This window comes from Colobus angolensis, unplaced genomic scaffold (assembly GCF_000951035.1).
Source record: "Colobus angolensis palliatus isolate OR3802 unplaced genomic scaffold, Cang.pa_1.0 Scaffold35, whole genome shotgun sequence".
Classification (NCBI taxonomy): domain Eukaryota; kingdom Metazoa; phylum Chordata; class Mammalia; order Primates; family Cercopithecidae; genus Colobus; species Colobus angolensis.
In genome coordinates, this window is record NW_012116821.1 from 9360055 (window position 1) to 9375282 (window position 15228).

General features: G+C 47.1%; 1 protein-coding gene across 1 annotated transcript in view; it reads left to right on the forward strand.

Annotated features, from left to right (window-relative positions):
• Window positions 1–15228, forward strand: part of BEND3 (BEN domain containing 3) — a 41207-nt gene that overhangs the window by 3891 nt on the left and 22088 nt on the right. The window contains exons 2-4 of the mRNA XM_011952845.1: window positions 4976–5061; window positions 13347–13394; window positions 13893–14095. Of these exons, the coding sequence (XP_011808235.1) occupies window positions 13358–13394; window positions 13893–14095 (240 nt within the window). The 5' untranslated portion in view covers window positions 4976–5061; window positions 13347–13357. The remainder of the gene's footprint in view (window positions 1–4975; window positions 5062–13346; window positions 13395–13892; window positions 14096–15228) is intronic.

Sequence of the window (15228 nt, forward strand, 5' to 3'; positions counted from 1 at the left end):
AAGCAATTCTCCTGCCTCAGCCTCCTTAGTAGCTGGGATTTCAGGTGTTTGCCACCATGCCCAGCTAATTTTTGTATTTTTAGTAGAGACGGGGTTTCACCATGTTGGCCAGGCTGGTCTCAAACTCCTGACCTTAGGTGATCTGCCCACCTTGGCCAAAGTGCTGAGATTACAGGCTTGGGCCACCACGCCTAGCCTACATGTGTTATCTTTCATAGAACGATACACTCCCAGAGAGTCAATTTTACTCTGGGAATTTTTGACGCAGGTTCTCTCTCTTTCACCCAACCTGGAGTGCAGTGGCACAGTCTCGACCCATTGCAACCACTGACTCCCAGGCTCAAGCGATCCTCCCACCTCAGCCTCTCAAGTAGCTGGGACTACAGGTAGGCGCCACCACACCTGGCTAATTATTTATGTGTTTAGTAGATACAGGGTTTCACCATGTTGGCCAGGCTGGTCTCCAACTCCTGAGCTCAAGTGATCTACATGTGTCAGCCTCCCAAAGTGCTGGAATTGCAGGTGTGAGCCACCGCCTGACTGGGATAAATTTTTAAAATGAAACTTAAATATCTGGGTGCAGTGGCTCACACCTGTAATCCCAGCACTTTGGGAGGCCGAGACAGGTGGATCACCTGATATCAGGAGTTCCAGACCAGCCTGGCCAACATGGTGAAACTCCGTCTCTACTAAAAATACATAAATTAGCCAGGTGTGGTGGTGGGTAATCCTACCTACTTGGGAGGCTGAAGCAGGAAAATTGCTTGAACCCGGGAGGAGGAGGCTGCAGTGAGCCGACATTGTGCCATACTGCACTCCAGCTTGGGTGACAGAGCAAGACTCTGTCTCAAAAAGAAAAGAAAAAGAAATAAAGTCACACCCACAAAAATGTGCTAAAAACTGATTTTTTTGGTGCTTTGTATCACCTTGCTCTGACAGTCTCTTTCCTTCTCCAAATTTGATAATGCTCTTCCTCCGCTTCTGATACATTAGTATTTCTTTTTATTTTTTTATTTTTTATTTTATTTTTATTTTTATTTTTTGAGACGGAGTCTCGCTCTGTCGCCCAGGCTGGAGTGCAGTGGCGCGATCTCAGCTCACTGCAAGCTCCGCCTCCTGGGTTTTTCGCCATTCTCCTGCCTCAGCCTCCCGAGTAGCTGGGACTACAGGCGCCGGCCACCTCGCCCGGCTAGCTAGTTTTTTGTATTTTTAGTAGAGACAGGGTTTCACCGTGTTAGCCAGGATGGTCTCGATCTCCTGACCTCGTGATCCACCCGTCTTGGCCTTCCAAAGTGCTGGGATTACCGGCTTGAGCCACCGTGCCCGGCCTACATCAATATTTCTTGCAACATCATTGTTTCAACCCAGAGCTCTTGTGGTTTCTGGGATTAGCTGCTGCAAGTTCCCCACACATGCCAAACTAAGAGCTCTCCATGCCAGTGTCAGCCTTCAGAGTGTTAAACATGAGGGGGGCTGTTTTAAGAGTGGCAGTGAATGCTTGGCATGTTAATCTGTAAATTTCATATGAAAACCACTTCTACAAACTGTTGTTTTAGAGCTGAAGTTTTCTCAGCAGGTCACCTGATACCATGCTGTCCCTCCATTTTTTTGTAAGACAGGGTCTGGCTGTGTTGACCAGACTGATCCTGAACTCCTAGGCTCAAGCAATGCTTCCACCTGAGCCTCTTGAATAGCTGGGACTATGGGTGCACACCACTGTGCCCAGCTTCCTTTTTTTTTGAGTCAGGGTCTCACTCTGTCACCCAGGATGGAGTGCAGTGGCACAGTCACAGCTCACTGCAGCTTCAACCTCCTGGGCTCAAATGATCCTTCCACGTCAGCCTCCCAGGTGGCTGGAACTACAGGCCTGTGCCACCACATCTGGCTAATTTTTTTGAGACAGAGTTTTGCCCTTGTTGCCCAGGGTGTAGTGCAATGGCATGATCCTAGCTCACTGCAACCACCGCCTCCCGGGTTCAAGCAATTCTCCTGCCTCAGCCTCCTTAGTAGCTGGGATTTCAGGTGTTTGCCACTGCACCTGGCTAATTTTTGTATTTTTAATAGAGACATGTCGGGTTTCACCATGTTGGCCAGGCTGGTCTCGAACTCCTGACCGCAAGTGATATGCCCTCGTCGGCCTCCCATAGTGCTGGGGCTATAGGCGTGAGCCACTGTGCCAGCAGTTTTTTGTGTGTTTTTATAGAGATATTCACCATATTGCCCAGGCTGGTCTCAAACTCCTGGAGTCAAGTGTTCCACCTGCCTTTGGCTGAGATTACAGGTGTGAGCTGCTATGCCTGCCCCACCTCAATTTTTTTTCTTTCTTTCTTTTTTTTTTTGGAGACAGTCTTGCTCTGTCGCCCAGGCTGGAGTGCAGTGGCACTATCTCTGCTCACTGGACCCTCCACCTCCCAGGTTCGAGTATTCTCCTGCCTCAGCCTCCTAAATAGCTGAGATTACAGGCCCGCACCACCATACCCAGCTAATTTTTGTGTTTTTAGTAGAGACAGGGTTTTGTCATGTTGGCCAGGCTGATCTCTCAACCTCAGCCTCCCAAAGTGATGGGATTACAGGCATGAGCCACCATGCCCAAATCCCCACCTCTCCCCTCATAATTTTTAATCCAAGTTGAAACCTGTATTTAAAGTCAGCCCTTTTGGCTTTGTGTGGTGGCTCATACCTGTAATCCCAGCACTTTGGGAGGCTGAAGTGGCTGGATCTCTTGAGGCCAGGAGTTCGAGATCAGCCTGGCCAACATGGCTGAAACCCCATCTCTACTGAAAAATACAAAAATTAACCAGGTGTGGTGGCATATGCCTGTATTCCCAGCTACTCGGGAGGCTGAGACAGGAGAATTGCTTGAACCCAGGATGCAGAGTTGCAGAGAGCCGAGGTCGCACCGCTGCACTCCAGCTTGGGCAACAGAGATTCCGTCTCAAATCAATCAGCCCTCTTAATTTTTTTTCTACCTGTGACCAGCTCTCCTTTTGTCTGATTTTCAGTTATCTCTGACTAGTGAAACATAGTGGCATCAGTATCAGGGCATTGATTGCTCAGTTGAATAAGTTATTTGCTGGCCTTTTCTTGTATGTCCCGGGCTGTTGGTTTGAGCGTGGAGCTGACAAAGGGAAGGACCTAGGCTTGCTTAGGATTGGGGGTGCAGTAAACCCTAATTAGCTTGTGTGATCACAAGATAAAACACTTGAAAAAATGGGAAGTGCAGCGGAAACTCAGCTTATACCTCCTAAGAAAATTAGTCACTGTTGTGTAGTCGGTCACATGGTTGGATGCTGGAACGTGCGGTCCCTCCTTCCACCTTGAGCCTCAGCTTCTACATACCAAGGTTAATAAGCAGAGTCTCCTGCGAGCCATGTGAGAAGGTAGCCCTCCATGAGGTTCGGGAGAACGTAAGTGGAACTTCTTAGCTGGGGAAGATGGCACATTTACTCAAGACTCAGAAGACGCAAGTGACCAAAGATTAAGACACCAAATCACAGGCGCTCAGACGGGGTTGTGCGGCTGTGCTTGGCTGCATGCTGAAAGATGAGGTTGTGCTCTGACTGAATAAGGAAGGCAGCTACAATTACAGCTTTAGAAAAACTCAGGGGAAAATTGCCCTGGTTTTATGAGGACTGGTATTTTTCAAACTGCATTTGCAGATGTGCCTAAAAATAAAAACAAATTGCGAACATGTCCTGCAAATCCCTTGGGCAGGATGCCACTGCCAAGGGGGCTGGGTCCTGAGAGCCTCGAGGCTCCCAGCTGGTCCTGTGAACCCAGAGACCCACGGCACCAAAGTAGATGGCATGGGAACATTCTTCCTGTCCTCAGGGAGAGCGTTTTATTTGGTTCCATCCCCCTCCCTCCAGTTTCTATGTTTCATTGGAAAGAAAAGTTACTAAACCTTTTTAATCTTTTAAGCCATTTTATTTAATTTGCAATTCTTAAAAATTCACTATTAAAATATACTTTAGGCTGGGCGGGGTGGCTCACGCCTGTAATCCCAGAACTTTGGGAGGCCGAGGCGGGTGGATCACTTGAGGCCAGGAGTTCAAGGCCAGCCTGACCAACATGGTAAAACCCTGTCTCTACTGAAAATACAGGAATTAATCAGGGATGGTGGCGCATGCCTGTAATCCCAGCTACTTGGGAGGCTGAGGCAGGAGGAACCCAGGAGGCAAAGCTTGCAGTGAGCCGAGATCGTGCCACTGCACTCCAGCCTGGGTGACAGAATGAGACTTTGTCTCGAAAAAATAAAAAAATAAAATGCACTTTAAATGTCTTTTCCTAAAAAAAAAAAAAAAAAAAAAAAAGAAGCAGCTTTATAATAGGTAACATTCAGTGCTATGTGTCAGACACTTTCTCCTTTGTAATTTTCACAAAAACTTGATGAGGTGAGGTAGATGTGTCCAGCTCCTATTACAGGAGCTGGAGCACAGAAGTTCAAGGCTACAGTGAGCTCTGATCATACTACTGCACTCTGCCTGGGTAACAGAGCAAGACCCCCATCTCTGGGAAAAAAAAATGAAAAACCTGGATTAAAAGCCAGGGTTTCATGCACTTCCATCTGACCAAAGTTTAGTGGACAATTCCATTTTTAGGGGGGTCACCTGCACTAGTTCCTGCCTTGGTCACAGGCTGGCCCATCTGGCTGATTGACTTGCTCATGCACCTGCACCCCGCTCACAGTTAGCAGGAAGCGGGAAAGAAAGCCGGGAGATCATGGCCCATTCCTCAGTCCCAGCTTCCTTGGAAGGCTGGAGTGAAGCTCTTATGCCGGGAAGGCCCTTCCTGCTCCTTGGTCTTGGCAGCATCCCTCGGCCGGCACAAATGCACCCCGCCCCCACCCCCCCCCACCCCGTTCCCTATCTGCACAAGAAGCAGTGCTTGTGGGGACTGTGTGCATTGACATACATAACATTTAGAATGCGGAGCCTGTGCCACACGAATACTAACTACCGTCGCCGTCTTCTAGGTTTAATTTTTAGAAGTCAGTGTCACCTGTAGCAGAGAGGTTCCTTGAAATCAAATCAGACATATGGCAGTTGTGAAAAGACTGAAGTAAGGTTTAGGTCTTGGTTAAATTTTTTAAATCCTTGAGTTTGTTTTGTTAATGCTGAGCATATTCTCTCCACTTTACCTTCTTTGTGTGGTAGGGGCCACACAGCCACCATCCCCATTGTCTCAGATGCCAATCACATTCCTGTTCTGGGGCGCACATTCTCTAGGGAATCTTCTGGTAGTGAGAGTTTGCTTCAGTTTACATCTGGAAACAGCTCTTAGGGGCAATGGGTATTTGCCCCTGAGTGACATGAGGTCAGGGCTGCTGGGGCCAGGTCTTCCCGGACTGGCACCTCAGCCCAGTGGCGAGGACATCTCTGATCTAGCAGGGTAAAATCCGGAGTCAGCTGGCTGGAATTTGAACCTCCAGGTTGCAGGAAGCCCAAGTACTTCCCATTTACTTTCCAGGTTGCAGGAAGCCCAAGTACTTCCCTGCCGCTTGTCCTGTGTGACTCCCTGGCCCGCAGGCCTCTGGCAGCTCTGATTAGGCTTACACTGCTGTCACAAAAGACCAGGTCTGTCTGCTCTCTCCACAGCAACCGACTGTTCAAAGAACTTGATAGAAAGGTACCCCGGGCCACTCCCAGCCACCTGTGGGTGCACTAGAGAATGTCCTTTTGGAAATCTATGGAGTTGGCAGGGAAAAGGCCAGTGATCCTGATCAACTGCCCCCTGCTTAGATGACCATGTCATTTCCCATCCCAGTTCTCTTTTTTTTTTCTTTTTTGTGACGGAGTCTTTCTCTGCCACCCAGATTGGAGTGCAGTGGCGTGATCTCGGCTCACTGCAACCTCTGCCTCCCAGGTTCAAGCGATTCTCCTGCCTCAGCCTCCTGAGTAGCTGGGACTACAGGTGGGTGCCTCCATGCCCAGCTAATTTTTGTATTTTTAGTAGAGATGGGGTTTCACCATGTTGGCCAGGATGGTCTCCATCTCTTGACCTCATGATCCGCCTGGCTCGGCCTCCCAAAGTGCTGGGATTACAGGTGTGAGCCACAGTGCCCAGCCGACACGGGACTATTTAACCTAATATCCTTTTGTGCTTGCTGATTTTTGTTCTGTGTGGATGTACAGCCGGCCACGCCACATCTACAGGTTCATCCAACTGCAGGTAGAAAATATTCCGGAAGCTGGAGCTGGACACAGTGGCTCACGCCTCTAATCCCAGCACTTTGGGAGGTCGAGGTGGGTTAATTGCTTGAGCCCCAAAGTTTGAGAGCAGCTTGGGCAACGCAGGGAGGCCTGTCTCTACAAAATAAAAAATTAGCCGTATGTGGTGGCACATGCCTGTGGTCCCAGCTACTTGGGAGGCTGAGGTGGGAGGATGGCTTGAGCCCAGGAGGTTAAGGCTATAGTAAGCCACGATCATACCACTGCACTCCAGCCTAGGTGACAGAATCCATCTTAAAAAAAAAAAAAAATCCAAAAGAAAAACCAGTAAAAAATTACACCAAGAAAAAGCTATACAATATAACCACTATTTACATACCACTTACACTGTATTATTATAAGTAATCTGGAGATGATTTAAAGTATACTGGAGGATGTACATAGGTTACGTGCAAATATTACACTATTTTTTTTTTTATCAGGGACTTGAATATCTGCGGATTTGGGTGTCATTGGGAGTCTTGGAACCAACCCCCTGAGGATACTAAGACATGACTATATTACCTGATAAAAAATGGGGAAAAGCCACATAATGTGTCTTTCCTCTTAAAAAAACTCTAAAAAGGTGAAGTGTCCTGTAATGTGTAACTCTTTCCAGCTTTTCCATCTCTTTGTGATGTGGTTCTTCCTAAGCAGCAGTGAATGGTTCTCACTTCTCTGCCTTTTCCTTGCCTTTCTTCACAGCCTTTCTTCCCTCCACGGTGTCCCTTCCAGTCAAGGCAAGTGCATGCTGGTAGTCAGGATTCAGGCTCATCCGGATTGCAGCATGAAGCATAGAAGTAGCCCTAAGCCCTGCAAGTTACTGGATTTATGTAGCCAATTTAAACAACTTATCCGTTGTAATTTGGTATTTGAGTGGCTAAAGCATCTTGTTATTTCTGAACATTTGGGATTATCCTCCTTTTTGTGCTTTTTGTAAACTGAAGGCTTTTCTGATGACCTTCTAATCTTTCCTCACCCATGTGCCCTGAATGGAAGATTGAACGGTGCCTATCTCTCTCTGCAGGACAGAGACTAGTAGGCATTTAAATAAAATTATATATCTATATTCCTGTGAGCTCTCCAACATTTAAAACCTTTTTGTACCAATGACAGTCATTTTGCCTGGGGCTTCCTAGGCTATTTGTTTAAGAAAAACACAGAAGCATTTTCACTTATTAAATTAACCACCAGAGATTGGTCTTGTTTGGGAGTTGCTCTCTCACGTCTTGAAACCTGTGGCATTTTAACTCCAGGCAGCTGCAAGCTGTGTGGGTCTCATGGACACACGTCTCCTTCTTTTGTTTAAACTTTCCCTTGGCTTGGTCAGCGCTTCTCTCTTTTTCCTTTTTCTTCTTTCTTTTTGGTTTTTTTCTTTTCTTTCTTTCTTTTTTTTTTTTTTTTTTTTTTTTTTTTGAGACAGAGTCTTACTCTGTTGCCCAGGCTGGAGTGCAGTGGTGTGATCTCAGCTCACTGCAAGCTCCGCCTCCTGGGTTCACGCCATTCTCCTGCCTCAGCCTCCCGAGTAGCTGGGACTACTGGTACCTGCCACCACTCCCGGCTAATTTTTTTTTTTTTTTAAAGTAGAGACAGGTTTCACTGTGTTAGCCAGGATGTTCTGGATCTCCTGACCTCGTGATCCACCTGCCTTGGCTTCCCAAAGTGCTGGGATTACAGATGTGAGCCACTGCACCCGGCCTTCTCTTTTTCCTTTCTGTTTTTCTTTTTCTTTCTTTCTTTCTTCCTTTTTTTTTTTTTGAGACGGAGTTTCGCTCTTATTGCCCAGGCCTCCCGGGTTCAAGCGATTCTCTTGCCTCAGCCTCCTGAGTAGCTGGGATTACAGGCACGCGCCACCACGCCCAGCTAATTTTGTATTTTTAGTAGAGATGTGGTTTCTCCGTGTTGGTCAGGCTGATCTTCAATTCCCATCCTCAGGTGATCCACCCGCCTTGGCCTCCCAAAGTGCTGGGATTACAGGTGTGAGACACCGTGCCTGGCCTCTTTTTATTTTTTCCTAGGCTTAGCTGTCTGAGGGACGTAGAACAGACATCCCTTGGGGAGAAAGTTGATTTTGGGGAACGTGCAGATGTGTTGACTGTCCCATAATTTGAGGTTTGTGGTGGGAGGCATGAGAGCGTTTTGAAAGTGAGAGAATGTCAGAATGAGAAGTTCTCCAGAGTCCAGGAGGCAAAGGGAATGCTCACAGCAGCTTTTAGGAGGCAGGTGCTGCTGTAGTTGGGTAGTTGTGGCAGCGCCTGTAGTCAGGCAGGCGAGAGGAATGTCTGTGGCATGCTAGGCATCTGGGTGCTGGGTGTCCACCCAGGAGGAGCAGAGCTTGTGACCCTCATCTGGGCAGGTGACCAGGAAATGGAGGTAGCAATGTGCTCCCCATCCCCTTTCTGCCCAGCTGTGACGTTGTTGATGTGCTGTCCCTGCGGCAGCTGGGGATGAAGGGAGTAGCTACACGTCTCTCTTGTAGAAGCTTTTCTGTATTGTGGGGTGGAGTCTGTTCTACCCTCGGAGCAGACTGGCTTTCCAGAGTCCTAAGGGAGGCAGAAGGAGACTTGGTTTCCTGGTGCTGTTGGATAGAGGGACTCAAGTCTGGAAACAGGCCCATGGTTCATCAGAAAAAGCTTAACAAAAGAGTGAAGACTCTATTATTTCCTCCCTGGCTGGATGAGGGAAGGCACAGAAAGACTGGATTTGAATCCAGGTTCTGCCACCCAGCGATGTGACACTGGAGGAGTTACCTGTCCTGGGTTTCTCTATTTGTTGAAACTGGAACTAAAATAGCTCAGGATGAGGCACAGGCACACAGCCCAGTGCCTGGCGTGAAGTTGGTGGGCTGCAGATGTTACAGGGGATGCTCACCTCACTCCCACTGTGCAAGTCAGGGGCAGGTGCGAGGTTTCCAGGCCTTGCAAATGGGAAATTCCCCAGCTTCTTAATAAGGGAGGCTGATTTGCTAGCCTGGAGGGAAGGGGCCCACCATGCTGTGTTCTGGGCTACTTCTGGGCTAACCTAGCATCTGTCACTAGTCTGTAAATGGACACGGAAGTGTTTTCCAAAGCACAGGCACTTGGTGTCTTGAATGCCCAGGCAGCCGCACCAGCACCCCGTCCTGCCACCTCAGCTGCATGAGCCCTCTGGGGTCTCTGCCCACTGCAGGTGGCTGAGATTGTGCTCTTCCTTCATCACTTTCTAGGGGCTCAGAATTCAGAGGCCAAATTGCCTGCTGTAGGGTCACATGGTGGTGGTTCAGAAAATAGCCTCCTTCCAACCCCACTGGAAACAAGGAAAAATAAAAAAACAAAGTAGGCTTTCTGCTCACCACGCCACCTTCCCAGCAGGCTCCATGCGGCAGCCTGGACTCCGGCCCTGCACTGCTCCCTATGTGATGGGCCTGCCAGAGACACATGGTTGGGCGAATATAATGGCAGATAAATATACTGCCCTTCTTACCACCCGTGGCCCTGTCTGCTGCGTTCTTTCATCGACGCCTATTTTGTTTTGTTCTAGTATTTGCCCAACCTTTTAATGCTTTCCACTTACCACAATCTTTGACTCTTTGCAATTTTTCTTTCTTTTTTTTTTTGAGATGGAGTCTCGCTCTGCCGCCCAGGCTGGAGTGCAGTGGCCAGATCTCAGCTCACTGCAAGCTCCGACTCCTGGGTTCACGCCATTCTCCTGCCTCAGCCTCCCGAGTAGCTGGGACTACAGGCGCCTGCCATGTTGCCCGGCTAGTTTTTTGTATTTTTAGTAGAGACGGGGTTTCGCCATGTTAGCCAGGATGGTCTCGATCTCCTGACCTCGTGATCCGCCCGTCTCGGCCTCCCAAAGTGCTGGGATTACAGGCTTGAGCCACCGCGCCCGGCCTGCAATTTTTCTTTCACTGTGACCCTTTTCCTCCCCAGATAAACCAACCGCCGTCCCCTCCCTCTCTGCCTTGCCAAATGTAATTTGTTTTGTACAGTATGCCCATCTCTGACAGCCATCGTTTCTCCCCATCTGTTCTGTATCTCAGAACTCCCCTTGATTGGCAGGAATGGGTTATGTGACCATAGCAGTTTCCAAGGGCAGGGGCATTCAGGTGACCTGCAGTGTGTTTCCTTGAGAGACCTCCTACCAGGCTGGGAATCCAGTCTTGAATTTCTGCCTGGCATTGTCCAGCCTTCCTAGCCACTCAGAGACACCCAGCTCAGATGATGGTGATCCAAAGCGAGGTATAGTTCCTTTAAATACAGTAGAAAAATTTAAAAATTTTCACTAAAATTTGCTTCTGGTAAAATAGTTCTCAGACCCTTGAAGTTGACTTATTATTTGTTTTCTATCAATATCACACTGTATGTAATGTTTTTTCAGGTAGGAGATGGCTTGGTGAGTAGGAATTATTTTCAGTTTAAAATAAATCTCATTTTGCTTTTCTCATTCCTCTGAAAATTAGCAATACAGGGATGAAAAGAATTGTGCCTGTCTTGCACTGTTGTGCACTGTTCTTGCACTGAGAATAGTGCTTCACATCATAAGCACTGTATGTGTTGCCATTATTAGTAACCTTTGCAGTGATAATTGTGCTCATGGATCACCCAGACACACCTCTTGCTGCCATCCCCGCCCCATTCACTCGTCTAAAACAGGCACTGTATGTCAAACACACACCATTCTGTGGCTACTCCTTGAATGTTTCACTGAACATTTTAGATGGCTTTACAGAGTTTCTTTCTTTCTTTTTTTTTTTTGAGACAGAGTCACTCAGTTGCCCAGGCTGGAGTATAGTGGCGCGATCTGGGCTCACTGTAACCTCTGCCTCTCGGGTTCAAGCAATTCTCCTACCTCAGCCTCCCAAGTAGCTGGGACTATAGGCGTGCGCCGCTGTGTCTAGCTAATTTTTGTATTTTTAGTAGAGATGGGATTTCACCATGTTGGTCAGGCTGATGTTGAACTTCTGACCCCAGGTGATCCGCCCACCTTGGCCTCCCAAAGTGCTGGGATTACAGGCATGAGCCACCGTTCCCAGCCAGAAATTTCTTAAGAGATACTTCTTGGTCCTGCTCTCCAGTCATCCTCAACCAAAATGAGAACTCTGTGTTTGTAGTCAGCTTAATCAGTTGTGGGGATCACAACTCCCTAGTGTCAACATTAAAGGTTGCAATGTATATTCTTCTCCAAATGTTACTACCTTTGTATCTTGTACTATTTATGTACATGCTGTCATGGTATTCAGGGGATCTCAAAGACTTAGTGATAATTTTGTTTGTTTTGTTTTAGTGGTACTTTGCCTCATGGTATCAGTTCCATTCCAGTTGGGGCAGTGGGAGCAGGGGCAGGTTCTGCTTCAGATCCTGCAGCCTGGAACAGAGCACTGTCCCCCTTTCTTGCTTAATTCCCTCACCTGGTCTGTTTGGACCAGACTGTGTGGAGCTCCAAAGCCCTACACTTAAAAATCCACAGCACCGCTGGGTGCAGTGGCTCACACCTCAAATCCCAGCACTTTGGGAGGCTGAGGTGGGCGGATCACGAGGTCAGGAGACTGAGACCATCCTGGCTAACATGATGAAACCTCGTCTCTCCTAAAAATACAAAAAATTTGCTGGGAGCGGTGGCATGCGCCTGTAGTCCTATCTACTTGGGAGGTTGAGGCAGGAGAAGCACTTGAACCTGGGAGGCGGAGGTTGCAGTGAGCCGAGATCACGCCACTGCACTCCAGCCTGGGCAACAGAGCGAGACTATCTCCAAAAAACAAACAAAAAAAATCCACAGCACCTTTTTCTCTTTGTTGCTTCTGAAGGAAGGGCTATACTAACACTATCTACTAAGAAATATAATGTGACCCACATATGTAATTTTAAATTTTCTAGTAGCCACGTTTTAAAAAGCAGATAAAATTAGTTTTAATACAGTATTGTATTGGCCAGGCACGGTGGCTCACACCTGTAATCCTAGCACTTTGAGAGGCTGAGGTGGGTGGATCACGAGGTCAAAAAGATCAAGACCATCCTGGCCAACATGGTGAAACCCCATCTCTCCTAAATATACAAAAAATTAGCTGGGCATAGTGGCGCGTGCCTGTAGTCCCAGCTACCCGGGAGGCTGAGGCAGGAGAATCACTTGAACCCAGGAGGCGGAGGTTGCAGTGAGCCAAGATCGTGCCACTGCACTCCAGCCTGGTGACAGAGCAAGACTGTTTCATAAATAAATAAATGAAATAAAGTATTGTGTTTAGCCCAGTAAGTCCAAAATATTATATCAACATGTAATCAATATAAAACAATTATTAGGTCTGGGTACAGTGGCTCACACGTGTAATCCCAGCACTTTGGGAGGCCAAGGTGGAAGGATCGCTTGAGGAGTTCAAGATCAGCCTGGTCAGTATAGTGAAACCCCATCTCTACAAAAATGTCCTTAAATTAGCTGTGTGTGGTGGCATGTGATCCCTGTAGGGCTAGCCATTCCAGAGGCTGAAGCAGGAGGATTGCTTGAAGCCAGGAATCAGAGGCTGCAATGAGCGATGATAGTGCTACTGCACTCCAGCCAGGGTAACAAGAGTGAGACCTTTCCTCTAAAAAACAAAAAAAAATTATTAGTGAGATATTTTGCATTTCTGTTATTAAGCTAAGTCTGAGATTTGGTATGTATTTTATACTTACAGCACATCTCCCTTGGACTAGCCACATTTTGAGTCCTCAGTAGCCAGTTTTGGCTAGTAGCCACCTTCATCTCTTGATGACCTGAAGTCCTAAGATTTCAGGATCCATAACCCCCATCCTTCAGCCTCTTTGTTTCGTGGCTGGAATTTATAAGCATGGACTTAAAAGAGATAATTAAAATTGGGGTCTTTTTTAAGACTTGATTTTCATGTCATGTTCCCATGGCTCAGTAAGTGGCTGTCAGTGGATGCTATAAGACATGTTCTGCTCACATTAAGTCTTGGAGAAGAGCTCCCAGCAGGGATGCACAAGGTCTGGCAGCTCCTGAGTGTCTGCAGACAAGATTAGGAGGACACATGCTTCCACAGTGCTGTGCTGCTCTGTTACCTAGAGCCGGGCTTGGGAGGGTAAGAGGATTTTCTGTGGGTAGAGAAAATTAAGAAATAAATCAAGCAATAAGTCAATACATTGTCTTTGTCTTTTTATTTAGTGGAATAGAAGATGAACTCAACTGAATTCACCGAAGATGTAGAAGAAGGTAAAAAAAAAAAAAATGCCCTTTTTAGAAAATGTTTTTAACTGAATACTTTTGATTAGGTCATACATTCACATGGTCCAAAAATATACAAAGTTATATAGTGAAAAGTCCCCTCCACCCTCACACTTGTTACCCGGTTCCCATCCCCCTCCACCCACACACTTGTTATAAGCACCTTGTGTCTCTTTTTAAAAGTTACTTTTTTAAAGCACAAAAAGATAATATTTTAGTTCTCTCCTTCCACTGCCTTCCCTCCCCAAAAATATGTTTAAACCAATTTGGACTAAATGCTCTTGGAACATGGCTTTATTGTATAGCACTAGCGCAGTGAGATAAAGATTGCATTGTTGGAAAGCGCAGGTTTGTTATGACTAGACATCATTATCTGAACGCTGGTGTCAGAGAGTGGCCCACAGACACCCTGCTGCTCGGAGAACCCTGCTGATTTCTGAGCAGCCCTGGTTTTTCCCACTGAGCCCTATTTCTTCTCTGACACAGTTCTAAAAAGTATCACTGTGAAAGTGGAGACAGAGGCCGAAGATGCTGCTCTGGACTGCTCCGTGAATTCCAGGACTTCGGAGAAGCACTCTGTGGACAGCGTCCTTGCTGCCCTGCAGGACTCCAGTAAACGAAAGCAGCTGGTCAGCGATGGCCTGCTAGACTCTGTCCCTGGCGTGAAGAGGAGGCGGCTGATCCCCGAGGTAAGGGCCCGGCCACTGTCACTCTTTGCTTGGGCTCTAACCCTCTCTGATTCCATGCTGAATCTCCCTCTTCTTTTGGCATCCCAGCAACTGCTGAACCCGTGGGCATGGGAAGGTTTCATTTAAGCTGTCCCATCTCTGGCTTCAGTTTCTCGAAGGTGTCTGTCTTTAACTGGAATTCTTGTTTGTGTTTGGATTCCTAGTGGGTAAAGGGAACCTTCACATTGCAGCTGCTTTTGCGTTATTTTGCTGTGCTTTGTGGGGGAAAGCAGGAGCTTGCTGATAGGGAGGACGGTTAACGTAAGCCTACCACACTTGACATAGTAGCTGATTCTTGCAAAAGTGGGGCATTAGCTGGAGGTCAGGTCTTTACCTAAATTAAATCGATCATTCATTTATTTAAATGGAGACTGGATCTCACTATGTTGCCCAGGCTGATCTTGAACTGCTGGCCTCGAGTGATCCTCCTGACTTGGCCTCCCAAAGTGCTGGAATTACAGGTGTGAGCCATAGTGCACGGCTAACTCTTTGTTTAATTGGTTTGTTTTAATTCTCCCGTTGGATGTTAGGGCAGATCCAAACAAATTGGGAAGTTATATGTTTTAGGAATTTGGTTAGGCTTTAATTTGCATAATGATGAGACTAAGATTTTAACCAAGATTTAAATGTACATGTTTATAGTGAGGACCTACATTCCACATCATGCAACATTGAGTGATAGGTTTGTTGGGTTTTTTTTTGTTTTGTTTTTTGAGATGGAGTTTTGCTCTTCTTGCCCAGGCTGGAGTACAGTGGCACGGTCTCAGCTCACTGCAGCCTCTGCCTCCTGGGTTTAAGTGATTCTCCTGCCTCAGCCTCCCGAGAAGCTGAGATTATAGGCATGTGCCACCACGCCCAGCTAGTTTTGTATTTTTAGTAGAGATGGGGTTTCTCCATGTTGGCCAAGCTGGTCTTGAACTCCTGACCTTAGGTGATCTGCCCGCCTTGGCCTCCCAAAGTGCTGGTATTACAGGCATGAGCCACTGTGCTTGGAGATGAGTGATACTTTTATTTACTATCTTATTTATTCAAGTTTTTTTGTGTGTGTGTGCTAACTCTTTTTTTTTTTTTTTTTTTTGAGACGGAGTCTTGCT